General features: G+C 36.6%; 1 protein-coding gene across 1 annotated transcript in view; it reads right to left on the bottom strand.

Annotated features, from left to right (window-relative positions):
- Positions 1-571: 571 nt before the first annotated feature.
- LOC101652626 (coiled-coil domain-containing protein 71-like) overlaps positions 572-16,386 on the bottom strand; it is a 44,944-nt gene continuing 29,129 nt past the window's right edge. Inside the window, exons 2-3 of the mRNA XM_004707964.2 lie at positions 15,703-15,805; positions 572-1,369 (exon numbers count right to left, since the gene is read on the bottom strand). Of these exons, the coding sequence (XP_004708021.2) occupies positions 572-1,369; positions 15,703-15,805 (901 nt within the window). The remainder of the gene's footprint in view (positions 1,370-15,702; positions 15,806-16,386) is intronic.

Below are 16,386 nucleotides of genomic sequence, written 5' to 3'. Positions count from 1 at the left end.
GGTTTCAAACTGCTTACCTTGCGGATCACAGCCTAACACTTAACCACTATGCCACCAGGGTTCCATACAGATACGTGAAATTGTAGAAATTAATCTGATGGACTAACCAAAATACAGGCATTTTATTCTTTTACATTTTGATGGCTAATATGTCTTTGAAAAATCCAGATGGCAGAGATACTTAATTTGGGGGAGTAATTGTAGAAAATTCCACAGTAGCTTTCCTCCATTTCCCAAGAATAAGTCTTTCTCCCCTAACGTTGGCTCTCTCTCCTTTCCCTTTTATCTAGTTTCTCTCATTTTTCTCTTAGTGCTTCTCTTTTTGCCTAGAGTTTTTGTCTTATTGTTTATCTTTATTTTGTCTTATTTTTTTTAAAGGTATAAAAACGTGATCGATGGAACAGTAGATACACAACTTGAAGAGGAACAAGTCAGTGCATCGCGCCATGAGACTACCTTTCCCACCCGCCCCACCCATAGCCACCAGTCTCTGCAAGGACACCACTGGCCGCCAGGGCCCTGACCAGGTACCTGGGAGTCCTCAGGGTTGTGGAGTCCTTGGCAGCAGAACTCAAGTCTCCCCAAACATTGCTGGGTGAGGCACTCCGGGTGCCGAAGGCAGCTGCAGGGGCTGGAGCTGTATCACTGGAGACAGATTCACACGGAGGATACGCTGAGTCTGCTGTCGCACCTCATCATCCGAGGACCACCGGTCAACCTTGATGGCCCAGAATTTCAGAGGCTTTGCTATGCGAGGACCAAGTCGTGCCTTAGGGGAGCGGGGCCCAAGCTGTGTTCTCTTACAGGGAAGCAGCTCCTTTGCCTCCTGGGCCCTTTTCCTCTTCTGTCCCACAGCCTCAGGGGGGTTTCTCTGACACCTTTGCACAGTCTGGGCCTGAACAGACCCCTTGGGCTTGCCTCTGCTCTCAAGCTGAGTCTGGATCACCCTGGCCTTGGTTTTGATCTTCACCGCCTTGGCCTTGACCTGTGCCACCTTGGCCTTGGCCCGTGCTGCCTTGGCCTTGATTTGTGCCGCCTTGGCTTTGGTCTGTACCGCCTTGGCCTTGCCCTTAGCTCTGGCTTGAGCGGCCTTGGCTTTGGCCCGGGCCTTAGTCACCTTAGCCTGGGATGGCTTGGCCTTTTTCTGAGCCACCTTGGCTGAGGGAGTCTTAGGCTGTGGCCGGGACACCTTGGCCTGGGCACAAACAACTTTGGCCAGTGCTTGAGCGGCTTTGGCCTGGGCTGTCTTGGTGCCCAGGGCAGATCCCCCTTTCATTCGTAGACCACTGAGGGATTCAGTGACCTTGCAGGTCTTACTCTGGGGAACAGTGCCCCATCGGGGACCTGCCTTGGGGCGTTTGAAAGGCGTCTGTTAGGTTCCATCAAGGATAACCTCTTAAAGAGTTGCTTTTATGCTTTGTGATAGCACTGATGACCTCTTTATATGTGTTCTCTAAACAAGCAAGTAGAATTGTACTTGAACAAAAGATTCTGTGTATTCAGCTCCTGATAGGCTTTCACAAATGCCACACAAGTAATGTTGCTCATCTTTCAAGAGTTCAACCAGTCAGATAGGCTACATGCTGAATCATCTGTTCACAACTATTTGCAAATCTATTCTTGAAAAACATAAACCATTATCTGTATAATTATGTTATGTTATAAACTTTCATTTTAAGATAGAAACATGTGCAATACTCTATAAATCATTATTATTTATGATAGCAATAATAGCATTGCTAGTCAATGATAACATAACAATAATGACTGTTTTTCCTTTGCAACTTATAATGACTCATTCAATCTTCCGAATAGCTAATAAATATTGATAAAATACGAGTTAAGTTAGTCTACTATCAAAAAGTGTTGCATAAATATACAGTGATCATGCAACTATTTTAATACTTTTTTCACATGTTAATGAATAGTGAACTATTTTTTTAAACTGACCTCAATTTTAATTTTAAAAATTACATTTAGAGGATTTTATCTTGTTGGCTCAATTTTAACTTTATATTTTCTATGTGAGTAAGGACAAAATTAAAAATTAGTTTCATACTTAAATGCAGTGGATTATAATTAAATTTCACACTTTGGAGTTTGGGACATAACTGTTACTGAAAAGTACATTATTATAATTATATACTAAATGGTGATATTTTTATTCCTAGTTTGCTCTACTCTAAGCTAATCATTTTGTCCTACTTTCCATGTTCTCATGTCTGTGTGATGGTCTCAAAATGTTTTCTTGAATCAGTGAACCAGTGGTCACTAAAGTACTTGAAACATACTGGTAACTGAAACCCACCATTCATTCAATAAACATTATTTGAATCGTTGGCAAAGTTAAACATAGACAATGTCAAGAATTTAACAATCAGGAGAAAGAGGAAGAGTTGGGTAAAATGATGCTGATAGAAATCGGATTGGAATCCTTTCTGTCAAAGGTGACCACATTTCGCTCCCCCCTGAACTACTATCAAACCCACTATTTGTCACCTGACATCCTTTCTTTTGTCTTTCCTTCTGCATTCTTACATTTCTTTTCCCTTGAATAGATCTAGCTATTCTTTCAGGAGTTGAGCATTCAGGGAGTCTATATGGCATATAACTGAAGAAAAATACAGGAGACACATTAAGTGATTTCAATTTGTTATTCGTGATTATTCATAATGTAATGGTTAAGTGTGAAGGTTTGGGGACTCAGAATACCCAGGTCCAAATTCCGTCTGCACCAGTACCTCTTTGGATGATCATGGAAATTCACACCCTGTCTTTATCTCCTTCTCCTCTGATTCTTTTGTTACTTCATTGCATTATGTCTGTTTTCTTATTGTTAGTATAGGCCACTGTCAATCCAAAGTGTAGCAAGATTATCATTTGGAACCTCATTTTTATTTGTACCCATAAAATTAATACATTAATAGTAAAACCTGAGTCAAAATTCATCTCTAGGGTTGTCACGCAGTACAACAATGACCTCACCCCACCCAGGGCTTGCTCTTATCTCAGACAAAACATAGGGCATATCTGGTTAATATAATTGTAAAATGCTGAAATGTAGTATTTCTCTTTTGTTGATGAAATGCTGAGGTTTATGAAAAATAGGTTAAGTGAAGTTAGAAGCACAGAGCTCCTGTAAAGGTCTGATAATATATAGAATACTATCTGATCATATAGAAAATAAGATATTCTTTAAAATAAGATGACAAGAACAAGGCCCACTGTTCTGATACTATGTATATTATTTAACAAATTATTTGCATGATCCTGACCTCATATGATTATTTGTCTTCTCCTTTAGCATTCTATGTATTTTCAAATTTTCATGTCTTGCTTTGCCTTCCTTGGTATTGTTTTACTTTTCAGCTGGATCTGACCATTAATTCCAGTAGAACTCATGGATGATGCCCACAATTGTTGGATACATTAAAGATGTTAACAGTTAAAGTCATGCGAGAACTGCTCAAGGTGTAGTTATTCAATCAGGCTGGTTTCTTCTTTGCAATATCCTCAGGCAAGCCTCTCTCTGGCCCTCAGCCTCTTGCCTCTTTTCAGAGATTGGGCAGTGTTACAAACCACTTTTGGGGTGCTGATAAATGCCCAAAGGGCATCTCATTCCACCATAAACTTCAATCAGAATGCATTAAGCTGTAATTCCTCCAACTAAGTACCTGGAGACACCCCAATCCACAGGCCAGCCTCCTGCCCAAAGCACTCAGGTTTACTAGCTCTGTGGGATAAATGCAACATTTCTTAGATTATATGAATACTAATGATAATATTATTTTAAATTATGTGTTAGTTACACTATTAGTACTAATATTATTAGCAAAGTCTTTTATTTTTCTCCTCTTTCTTCAAATATTGCTTCATTCTCCAAAAATTTTTTGACATGAGTTCATAAATACTACTTACAATGTTAGAAAATTTGACCAGGTCAGGCACTACGAAAACACTGATAGCAATGAAAAACACAGTGCTCGCTTATAGCATTTCCAGAAGAAAGTGTGTGATTTGAAGTGTCACTATAATTGGGTGATAATGACAGCTCTCATCAGTTAGAGTGCACCAGGAGGTTCACAAAGTAAATTGGCATACTAAATTGTACCTCATAAATCCATAGAATAAATTGACATAGTAAATATATTATTCACATCAGCTGGACTTACAAAAATGTTTTTGTTGTTAAAACTGGTACATAGATATGTCTCTAACAAGCAGTTCATTTATGCTTCACAGCACAAAAATTGATGGACAGTCATTTTACTGTCACCCTCTTTGACAGTGTCCCTTAGTGCAGTCTACACATCCCATACCTTCCTAATGAGGCCACTGCAATAGCACTATTACTCAGTTTAAACAAGCAACTAGATATGAAATCCTTGGTAAAATCTTTAGAAAATGAGAAGTTGTAAAAAAAGAAATGGAAATATGCTGATGGTCACAGAGTAGTTGCTCGATTAACATTACTCTAAGTTGTATCTCCTACACATCGGTCAGTTTGTCATACTGTGTGGCTTATGGATTGCTGCAAGGCTAAGGGCTGTGCTACAAGTGTTTCAAATGCCAGCAGAGTCGCCCATGGTGCATGATTTTCAGCGGAGCTTCTAGACTAAGAATAGCTAGAAAGAAGGAATAAGCGGTCCACTTCTGAGGAATTAGTCCCAGAAAACCTTATGAATAGCGGTGGAACACTGTCCAATGTAGTGTTAGAAGGTGTGCCACTCACGCTGAAAGGTTCCCAAAAGGCCCTAGGGAAGGACATCCCCTCAACGAAGAGTCCTGTGAATGACATGGAGGAAACCAATCATGGAGGATCTTTCTTTGCTGATGTCGTCTGCCAAACAACGAAGAACGAGCTGTGACTGCCGACGCCCGTCAATAATATAACCTGGATTATATGTACTGTGGATCTAGGAACTTTGGAAGTTGTCCAAAAAGGAATGGAATACAGGTTGATATCCTAGGTTTCAATGATCTGACATTAGTATTTGAGTCAGATCATCACCATGGCAAAAATGACTATTTCAAGGGAAATGGCATCAAATTCATTGTCAAAAAGAAGGCATTTCAAGATCTATCTTGCACTATAATTCTGTCTGGAATACAGCTATTCTTCAAATTTAGGCAACAACCACTAAACTAAAGCCAATGATGAAGAAATTGAAGAATTCTACCAATTTTTACAGTCTAAAATTGATCAAACATACAATCAAGAGGTATTAAGAATGAAAATGTTAAAGTTGTAAACAAAAAGAAGGGATCAATGGCTACAAAATATGGTGTTGGTGATAGAAATGAAGGTGCAGATCCTGTTATTGGATTTTGGACTACCAGTGACCATTCTTTTCAAATGGCGCTTATACATTTGGACTCCACCAGAGGGATTACATAGTAACCAAACTGATTATATTATTATATTATAATATTGGAAAGAGACCATAGAGAAGCTCAATACCATAGGCCAAAACTATGGAACAATTGCTCATGTGCGAATTGAGGCTGAATCTGAAGAAATTTAAAGCAAGTTCACGAGAGCCAAACGAAGACCTTGAGTCCATTCCTCCCACAGTTCAAGGCCTTCTTGCATGCAGACGGCACACTGAACACTGACGGCCAGATCCCAGCAGAGCTGTGGGATATCACTAAGAACACCAATGAGGGCAGCGAATGTACAAATGCGCTTTACACAACTGATGTATGTATGGATTGTGATGAGTTGTAGGAGCCCCTAATAAAATGATTAAAAGAAAAAAAAGAATACAAAACATGAAGAAAGCAACAAGTCATTAAAATGAGAGGAAAGAAAGAAAAAAGTCAGCGTCAGAAGACACTCTTAAACTTGCTCTTGAATGTAAAGCACCTCGAGTGATGAGAAGATATTAGGAAGTAAAAGAGCAGAACAGACAATTTCTAAGAGTAGCTTGTGAATGGAAGGTGAATTACTGCTCTGAAGGCTGCAAAGCCCTGGCCTTGGAGAACAACATTGGAAAGAACATGCTCCAGATTTCTAAAGTTGAAAAAAGAACTGAACAAATCGTAAAACTTTTGTTTTATAATATTGAAAGTTACCATGGGCAAAACATAGGACAATATAGGAAGCACCAAAAGAGGATTGAAGGAATTCGCAGTCACTAAAAAACAGAATTGGTCCACAGTCAGCCAATTTAAGAGGTACCATATAAGTATGAAACAATCATGGATGGAAGATGTTTAAGCTGAAGTGAAGGCATTGGTGAAAAGAAAAAAAACAATGGCTCCAGGGCTTGATGGAATACCAACTGAAACGTTTCAACAAACTGATGCAAAGTTGAAAGCACTCACTGGTCTGAAAAGAAAATTGGAAGACAGCTACCTTGACCATCTACGGTAAGAGACAAAAGGTGACCCCACAGAAAGCAGGTGTTGTTGAAACACTATCCCAGAGCTTGACATCATGATAAACAGCAAAAGACTGAAAGGTCAAGATTGCATTTTACTTGGATTTACAAATAACGCTCAAGGAAGCAGCAGTAAAAAAATCAGCAGACTTCACTGGGTAAACCTTCTGCAAAATATTGTTTAAGATTTTTTTTTAGACATTTTTGTCACTAGTACATTTGTCCCTCATTTTTTAAGAAAAGTATTTTTTAACAGTTTAATTGGAATAGAATTATATCATACAATTCAGCAGTTAAATCACATCAAGAAGAGTGGTACAATCTTCACCACGGTCAGTTTTAGAACATTAAATGATACCTATATATATATTTTTAAAATAATAATTTTATTAGGGGCTCATACAACTCCACAACCCATATATACATCATTTGTGTCCAGCACACTAGTACATCTGTTGACTTCATCATTCTCACAACACCTGCTTTCCACTTGAGCCCTTGGTGTCAGCTCCTCATTTCCCCGCCTCCCTGCCCGCTCCCCTCACCCCCTGAACTCTTGATAATTTATAAATTATTATTATTTTATCATATCTTATCCCATCCGACATCTCCCTCACCCACTTCTCCGCTGACTGTCCCCCAGGGAGGAGGCCATATCATTTTAAGGACTAGATAAAGCTGTCGTCTGAATAACGAATACTACCTGCACAATCTCTGCTGCCAAATGTACGTAGGGTTGTAAGCAAGAGACTGCGTGCAATGTCTGTTTGGCAATGGTCATGTTCTCTGCACTAAAGTACTCCATATTACCAAGGATTCACTCCGATTCAAGAAAAAGTGGTTTCCAGATTCACATATAGAGTAAACCTGGTGAACAAAATAAAACTGTGCAAACATTACTCAGTACCGTCCAGGTGATTCCAGGGGACCCCTGTGGTGCAGGGTCCCACTGTGCTTAGCTTCATCTGAAGCAGCAGATCAACAGGTGTTTCTTCTGAGGTGCTTCACTTGGGGCTTGAAGTACCAACTTTTTGGATAGTAATCAAGTGAACATTGGAGTTCAGTAAATATGGAGCATGTAGAGGAGTCTCCACAGGTATAACATTTCACTTTTTATTGAAATATGACATTTACTAATTAAAAATTATACAGTCCTTGTGTATTCATTAGTACAATGAGATCTTCATTGTAGGCAGTGGGTATGTATGACTCTTAATCTATCACCATCCATCAATTGCTAAGAAGGGTAAGATAGGACATTTGCCCTTCTCCCTTCCTGATTTATATTGAGTATAAAAGACTTGTAGAATATCTTTAGAAATTATGATAGTAATGTCAAATAAACACACAGATTGATCAAAATTCTTCCAAACTTCAAAGAAAACATTGTGTAATAATTTACTTTAAAACATGGTAATTTATACAATAACAAAATTCTAATCTTTACATGCTTTTTTCTTTGAAAGTAGTACTTTAAAAGGAAAATATCCCAAAACATAATACTTACTAAACATTTTAGAGACTGAATACACAGTTGTCAGTGTAATAATAGTTTTCTTTGAGGCTAAAATACAAAACAGTAATTTCTTCATTAGTTTGGAGTAAATGTAAAACAACCTGAAGAAAGCTTTTGTTAAATACAATTGATCCACCAGAATCTATCTGCCGTCTACCTCTCGATCTGTGATATGTAATACCTCCCAAATAAAACTGCAGCTATTACTGTTAAAGCAATTTCAACTCATGGAGACTCCAAGTGTGACAGAGTAGAACAGCTTTATCGGGTTTTCTTCGCTGTAATCTTCATACAGTAAGTAATTTGCAGGCACTTCCAAAATGCCATTGGATGAGTTTGAAACACCAATCTGTAGGGTAGTTGCCCATAACAAACCATTTGTACTTTTTTGAAATTTTATCATGTATAATTGATGAACATAACTAATTGGTTTAATTTAAGCAACAAATATGAATTGTTACTTTTTTAGAATTACAGGATAGGTAAGCAAATTTGTGTAAACCCACTATAAAGACAATATTGAAGTGTGAAAATATGTAAGAACTTATCATTGCATTTTGGGAGTAGAGACTATTTTCTGTTTCCCTAATCTATTTGTTTCAAAATCATTGTCAAAAAGTTATTTAGTACCCCTAAGGATTTAGCAATGAACTAGCTGTTTGAATGCTGAAACTATAACGAATATGCTTAGTTACTGTTGAATTGAAATGCTGAGTGGTCCATTAGGCAGAATGAGGAACTCATCCATCAGTGACATCCATGGTAACTGATTACTCTGACTGCTCCTATGTTAAACGTGAGCATACTCATGAGAATGTATGAAGCGGAGGCTAGCATAATAACGTTTCTATTATTCTGGAAGTCTTTTATTCAGTAAAGGTCTGTAGCTCTATGTTTCCTTGTCTTCCACACTCTGCATAGCATAAGCTATAAATTAATTCTAACTAATCCATTGTGTATGTTGAAAGATAACAAGTGTAGGAACACTAAATCTATTTAATACATGGGCTTGGAATTTTAATTGTTTACAAAGATAAAAGGATATAAAGAAATTAGTGATGTGCAAAATATTTGAAAAGCTCTAATTTGAACACTAATAAACAACTGTATAGAAATGGCATCAAAATATGGCCATTACTTTGCCAAATTTTACACAACTCAAAAACAACTGTATGCTTTGTAATATCAATAAGTGAGATAGGAATTGCTGATAAGAGAGCTAGGTTTTATGAGAGTTTTTCAAAATCCTTCTAGCTATAACTTAGCTTTGTATTTAATGTCTCTACTAATTAAACTGAATATTAAATACAAAAAAATCTATATAAATAAATATTATGATAATGAATGTTGATACAACTAAATAATAATAAATATAATAATGAATACTAAAGTCAATGTTAAAAATGAATGCTTAATGTTAAAATGAGTAAATATGAAATAAATGCTAACAAAGAATAATTTATATTGAGTTCAAAGTATTCTCCACTACAGAAACTATATCTAACCAATTGAATAAAAAGGGTATCTTTTAAAATTGTACGGCTTGCAATTGTAACTTTGAAGATCTCCTTTTCTATTCTGCAAATACTTTGAGTGTACACAGAGACAGAATTAGGAGGGGTCAGGGCATAGATCACAATGGACAACATCATCAGGGGGTTGATGCCAACATGACTATCTACAAAATATTTGTGTAGTGTTTCAGAAGAATTATGGTTAAAGAAAATACTTCTGTAGTAACTTATAATGAAAACTATCTTTTTTGTTTTTTTCTGTAAAACCTGCTTACAGGAATCAATGTACCTACTCAACTAAAAATCTATGCTATTTTAGCTTTTGACCTGTCTTATGAACTCTACTCAGAGCTGTCATTGTTGTCCAACTACAATGGTGTTTCAAGTCATGTGGTTTTAATTGCATGTGCTACAAGCATTCGCTGTTATTTTTGTTTCTGCTGGTATTTTTAAAGTTTCTGATTTTGTCGAATTGTCTGGTATTCTAGGCACAATGTTATCGTAAATAGCATTTGTGAAGCAAGATCAATAGCTTTATAAAGACTAAAGTAATAGTTAAAGGAAAAGAATAAGAAAATCAAAAAAGTATTTTGTTCCAGTACTTATAATCTTTTTATTAAGAATGTAATTCAATGTAGAGAGATTTTACAAATAATTTCGCTGTTATTATTCATGTAATCTAAGAAACATTGCATTTAATCATTTGTAACTATATTTATCATGCATGCTGCTGTGATTGAAATTGATCATAAGTATTACTAAGGACTTTGTCTGGTTTGGTGTGAGAAACAGTGCATGGGTGGAGGTGTTGGCAGTGATCACATTGGATGACACCAGCGCCTAGTGATGCCAAGGCGGGTAGGTACGTAAGAATATGGCACAGAGCAGATGGAAGCTGAATATGAGAAATACAGATTAATTGTATACATGAATGAAAAGACTGTGAAACCCAATTACAATGAATGAACGTTTGTTTAGTGAAATCCAATTTTATGAGCACTTTGTTACATATGACTGGAATTTTTCATGTGGTAAAATATATAGTACACAAAAATTCTACCATTTTTATATTGTCAGAGGCATTATGTATATGCACAGTGGTAGATGACTCATATTTCAAGGATATTTTTACCACTCCAAATAGAAATTCTGTAGATATTGTAATTGAATGCCTATTGAATAACTCCTCTCTCTTTTCTCTCTCAATCCTGAATAATCTCTAATCTACTTTCTGCCTCTATGAATTTTTGTATTCCAAATTTCATATAAGATGAATAACATAATATTTTCCTTTTATTTAAACCAGCATTATGTTTTAAGCATTCATTGATTTTGAAATATGGATCAGAACTTTTAATGCATAAATAACAAAATAATATTCAGTTATGTATATATATCACGTTGTTCATTCATGTTTGATGGACATGGGCTGTTTCAAACTTTTGGCAATTATGAGTAATAACTACTGCCAAGGACATTGATGTACTAGTATCTGTTTTAGTTTCTGCTGTTTCCAACTCTTTGAACCAAAAGCACTTGGGAAATTTTGATCTATACCCATCCTTTTGAGAAAAAGTAACAGTTCCGTTTTTATCTTAAACCTGTATCAACATGTTAGATACCTCTCTACATTAAACATATTTATATATCAATATAAAAGGTGCCTTAGATGCATGTGAGAGATTGACAATAAATAAGGAAGGCTGAAGAGAAACTTATATTTTTGAATTGTGGTGTTGGTGATGATTACTGAAAATGCCATTGGCTCTCAGAAGAACAACTAAATCTGGTTTGGAATGCCAGAAAGCTCACTGGAAGCAAGGATAGTGAGAGATCACCTCATGTACTGTCGCCCTGTTACCAGGACAGTGCAGTTCCGAGGAGCGGGCATCATGGTTGGTAAAATTAGAAGGTCAGTGACAAAAGCAGACCCTCGAGGAGATGGATTGACACAGTGGCTGCAATCACAGGCTTACATACAAACAAACAAACAAAAGCACTTTCAGGATGGTGTAAGAGTGGGCACGTACAAGTTCTACCCCTAGTGTAGCCATGTAACCAATCATGTCCCCCTATTTCTGTTCTGCATATGGAGAGGAAAACACACTGTAAAAGTACAAAAAAGAACAAGCAACAGAAGCGATAACAGGGGCAAATAGTACTTCACGTTATGTGTAAAAGGCTCTTGGGAGTACTTGTATTATCAGTTACTGTTTTATATTCAGAATTTCAAAATGTTGTGGCTATTTTCAATTGAGTAAATTATAAATGTGTCATCTGCTACTCTCTCTCCTCATGGCATTTCCTGAATGAATGATTAGATTCCACAAGTACCTATAGTTTGATGTAACATCTAAAGATATCCTTATTGTTGATTGGATCTGTTGGGGGTTTCAGGTGAGCAGAAAGTAGAGGGTCATTTACTTGAAGGAAAGCTTTTTTCTCTGTATTGCAATCTGAGAACAGAGCCTGGCACAGAGTAGCATTTGATAAATGTATGTTCAGAATAAATGAATGAGTGCTAGATACAAGCATGAAAAATAAATAGATCTTGTATCAGTTATTCCTTATAGGGTTTCCAATACACTGAGTGGAGCTTATAGACCTTCCACCTTGCTGTTTTATATTGTTATCAAGTTCATAATTCACTACCCAATTGCTCATCTTTTTTTTTCTTTTTTCAGAAATACTAAAAATAATTGAACCCAGATAATTGTTGTTATGTGCCATTGGGTACATTCTAACACACAGCAACTCCATGTAACAAAGTGAGGCTGCTCCACAGGGCTTCCTAGACTGTGCCTGCTGCCCTGGTGGTGGAGCGGTTACTCATTAGGCTACCAACTGCAAAGTCATCACTTTGAAACCACCAGCTGATTTCTAGTCCCATAGAGTGACAGTCTCAGAAACTCACAGGGGAAGTTTTACTCTGCCCTTTAGAGTCACTATAAGTCAGTACTGGCTTGATGGTAGTGCATTTTGAGTATTTCCATGTCTTTTGTTCTAGGAGCACATCACTGGTGGCAGGGTTAAGCTTCTACTGACCTTTTTGGTTATCAGCCAAACATGTAACCATTGCACTGTCAGGGTCCTTAGATATAAAGATACTAGGTGGTAATCTAGGGCAAGGACATGGAATTATAAGGCGTGCCACAATACGTGATTTCTTTCAAACATGTAAGGAGAGAGAACTGCAGGTTGCATATCCCTCTTTTTGCCCTTCAACTTTAACAAAGGGATCTTCACACATGAAGGAAAATACGGACCATTTGGGAGAAAGCTCAACTATAAGCACCTCTAAAAAGGAGGAATCAAACTCAGATTGTCTGTTTATTTACCTCGAAATGGATTCTCTCAGAGAAGACAAAGAATCAGGAATGATTCACCATTCCAATAGAAAGCTGAGTAATAAGAGTACAAGGTTTTCCAAGGAATTCTAAGAGCCAGTTCTTGGATTCACTTCAGCGTTCTATTGAAAACCAACAATTGTAAAGAAACTCAAAAGATTCAATTATCCTAAAGGGGAGAATATGTGGATACAGAATATGTCAAATAAAGGAGATTTTGATTTTTTAAAATGGAAATGAAGTAAAAATGATCAACTTCAGATGTTCATAGTCACATGTGGTTGTCTATTTCTACTTAGGAGGATATATATATCTGGAAATATTAAAACCACGTGTTGAGAAGTGATAGTATTTTATCATTGGAGGATGTCTTCAAGTCACGTACACTTCTTCTCTTAGATATTGGCCATAATGTAATTGATCTAAAGACAGAAGACCTGTAGATCTGAATCAACAGTATGACTTTAGATTCTTTCCAAAATTATGCTTTATAAACTTACTCCTCTCCAATAATTAACTACCTTTAATTAATTAAATGTATTCATTTTTCTTACTATTTCAACATTATTGTTATTCTGGAATGTTACATATGTTCTTGCAAGACATTAATTATCATAATGGAACAGTGGCAATCATAACCTAGTATATTAAAAAATAAATAAAACAATAGCAGAATCCTAAATGCAGTAGCTCATTCAAGGCATCCAGGAACTGGGTGCGTAGTATTAGAATAGATTGCTAGATTCTATACATTGTTGATGTGTACTTGCAACTCTAAATTTCTTTATTTCTTCAGGCTTCAGTGTGAGATCAGCTATAGGATTGTACTGTGGGTTAATAATTTGGAGGTAAGTAACTAATCATAGGAAGTAAAAATCAATTTAGATTTTCACATGAGCAATTTGGTGGCTCATCCCACAGTAATGCTCAAATAACATCTTTGGAGAAATCTTTTAGGAAAGTTTGTGCTGGGTAATATTGTTAGAAGAGAAGACAACATCCCTGAACAGAGCTCTTTAAACATAAACATTATTGATTTTCATGTTAACTGAGCTCTTCAAGAGCTTTACATCCAAACTATAAATCAAAGGCAGGTATACAAATCATCTAGATTCTTACTAAATGAAAAGAAGATGTGATATGATTTAAAAGATCAGGGTAGAGATGTGTAAGCAGAATTTTTGTGATTGATCATCCCAAGTCAACTTTATTATTTAAGAGCTATTGGACTATAAAGAAGCTGATTTTTCCTCCAACGACATGGGTTAGATTTACATGGTGTCATAAATATTGACAGCATTATGTTAGTCATGCACTTTGATTTCTCTTTCATACTGAGAATTCTATAGAAATAAGGATTATATAAACATATTGAGGATGGATGCACCCAGGGGTTGAAATGATGGGACCAGTAACTCTATGACTATTAAGTTGTTTTCATGCTGTTAAATATTTTGCATAACAGTGGGGAGCTGAGGTACCACAGCTTACTCAGCTTCTCCTACTACAACTCTATTTATTCTACAATTGGTACATAGATTAAAGTTAATGGCTTCGATTATTTTCCCATGTTCTATAAATGATAAGACTAATGCATCAAATGTGTGTGTGTGTGTGTTTAAGGAATCTTTGCTAAAGTCCAAACTAAAGAAGAAACCAGATGTTAACTACATACCCATTCCAAAAAATGCTATTAGAATAAGTCCACAAAACACGTTACTAAATGGTAGCTTAACTAGTCAAGCAACTCCACGCCAAACAAGTTATATAGTACAAGACACAAGATAGGAAAAGGATACTTTTGAGTGGTTTTCTGCAGTTGAACAAGGGGGTTCCTGCAAGAAGGTAAGCCTGGTCTTGCACTGTCTTGACTATTGACTAAGTTATGGTATTGGAGCAAACATGAGGTTAAGCTCAAGATATTCCTTTGAAAAGATTGGCATGGGTTCCACATATTCACATGGGAATGACAGCTGCTTTCCTTTGTAAGCATTCTGAAAGCAAGAATCTTGCTGGAGCAACCATGAAGGTAATGCTAGGAAGGAAAGAGCAGAAATTCCTACCATTTGCTGAAACGAGGATGAGCTCTTGGGCCTAGAGCGGTCAAGCAGTCCATCCTGAGTCCACTCTGCATTTGACATCACAGGCGAAGAAGGAGAATCTATGAAGCAGCAATAAATAAATAAATAAATAAATGCATCTCTCGTGAAAGAAAAAGGTAACGCGGGGTTACTATGCTAGATCTCTGCAATTCACGACAACTCCCACAACATATCCAGACTTTGGATGGCTGTCACAATGAGAGCATGGTACCAGCCAGTCTCACCCAAGACAAAATGAGACACAGTTCTAAATTTATGAGTATTTAAATGTAATTGGTAGATTGTACTTATTCTTGCCTTTCTTCAGTTTTTAATGACGTTTCAAGAGACTCATAACTCACATTTTTTAAAATCATTTTATTAGGGGCTCATATGACTCATCACAATCCATACATACATCAATTGTGTAAAGCACATTTTTTTTTACTCTTAAAACAAAGGGGTAATGTTTCCCCCCTGCAGTTTTATTGACATATAATTCACATCTCATACAATTCAATAGTTCAGTCACATCAAGAAGAGCTGTACAATCAAATCATCACCACCATCAGTTTTAGAACATTTTCTTCATTCTTGTAACCATTAGCTCCCCAAATCCTTCCAAACGCCCCTGCAGTACTCTCAAGAAACCATGAATCCAATTACTGTCTCTATAGATTTACCTATCCTGAGTTTCATATACAGACAAAACCCCCATTAAAAACAAAAAACTAACAGTAGTGACAAAGTAAAACAGATAAAAACTTAAAAGGATAAGAAAGCAGAACATATTTAAAATTAGAACAAATGTATGTGGGTCGTAAGGGAGATCAAATGATGGGTGCTAAATCGTAACCTCACTGCATTTGCAGTTATCCGCTTTCCAATGTCCTCTGCATGCCAACCAGGCGAGTCACAGCCCTTGGAGCCAGTTTCTAACAACGAATTCTCGACATGATGCCAACTGACAAAGGACAAAAGAAACAAATTGGATCACATCAAAATTGAGATGCTTTTGTTCATTGAAAAACTATAAACAAAGTGAAGAGGCAATCTATAGACTGAGAGAAAAATGTGGAAGCCAGATGTTGGATAAGAATTAAATATCCAGACAAGATAAAGAATTCTTAAACCTTAACAACAACAACAACGAAGAAGACAAACTGAATGAAAAATGGGCCAAGGACTTGTTGGCTGGACAGGTCCTATACACCTAGTACGTATCCACCATCAAAATGAGAATTGTTAGTATACGAAAAGTACGGAGAACTTTTCTTCTTTTTTTCCCCACATATTATATGATTGCTTTTATTTATTTATTTTTTTATCAATTTCTTGGGGCTCATACAATTCATCACAATACATAGATCAATTTTGTAAAGCACATTTATACATTTGTTGCCCTCATTGTTCCCAAAATACGCTTTCCTCTTGGGTTCCTGGAATCAGCTCATTTTCCTTTTTCCCCTCCCCTCCCTTCCTCCTCCCCTCTCCACCATAAACCCTTGATAATTTATAAATTATTATTGTATCTTATATTACACT

Source organism: Echinops telfairi, unplaced genomic scaffold (assembly GCF_000313985.2).
Source record: "Echinops telfairi isolate 266 unplaced genomic scaffold, ASM31398v2 ScPeMD7_11;HRSCAF=52, whole genome shotgun sequence".
NCBI lineage: Eukaryota > Metazoa > Chordata > Mammalia > Afrosoricida > Tenrecidae > Echinops > Echinops telfairi.
The sequence above is the reverse complement of the archived record's forward strand: the minus strand, read 5'-3'. Positions and strand labels throughout refer to the sequence as shown.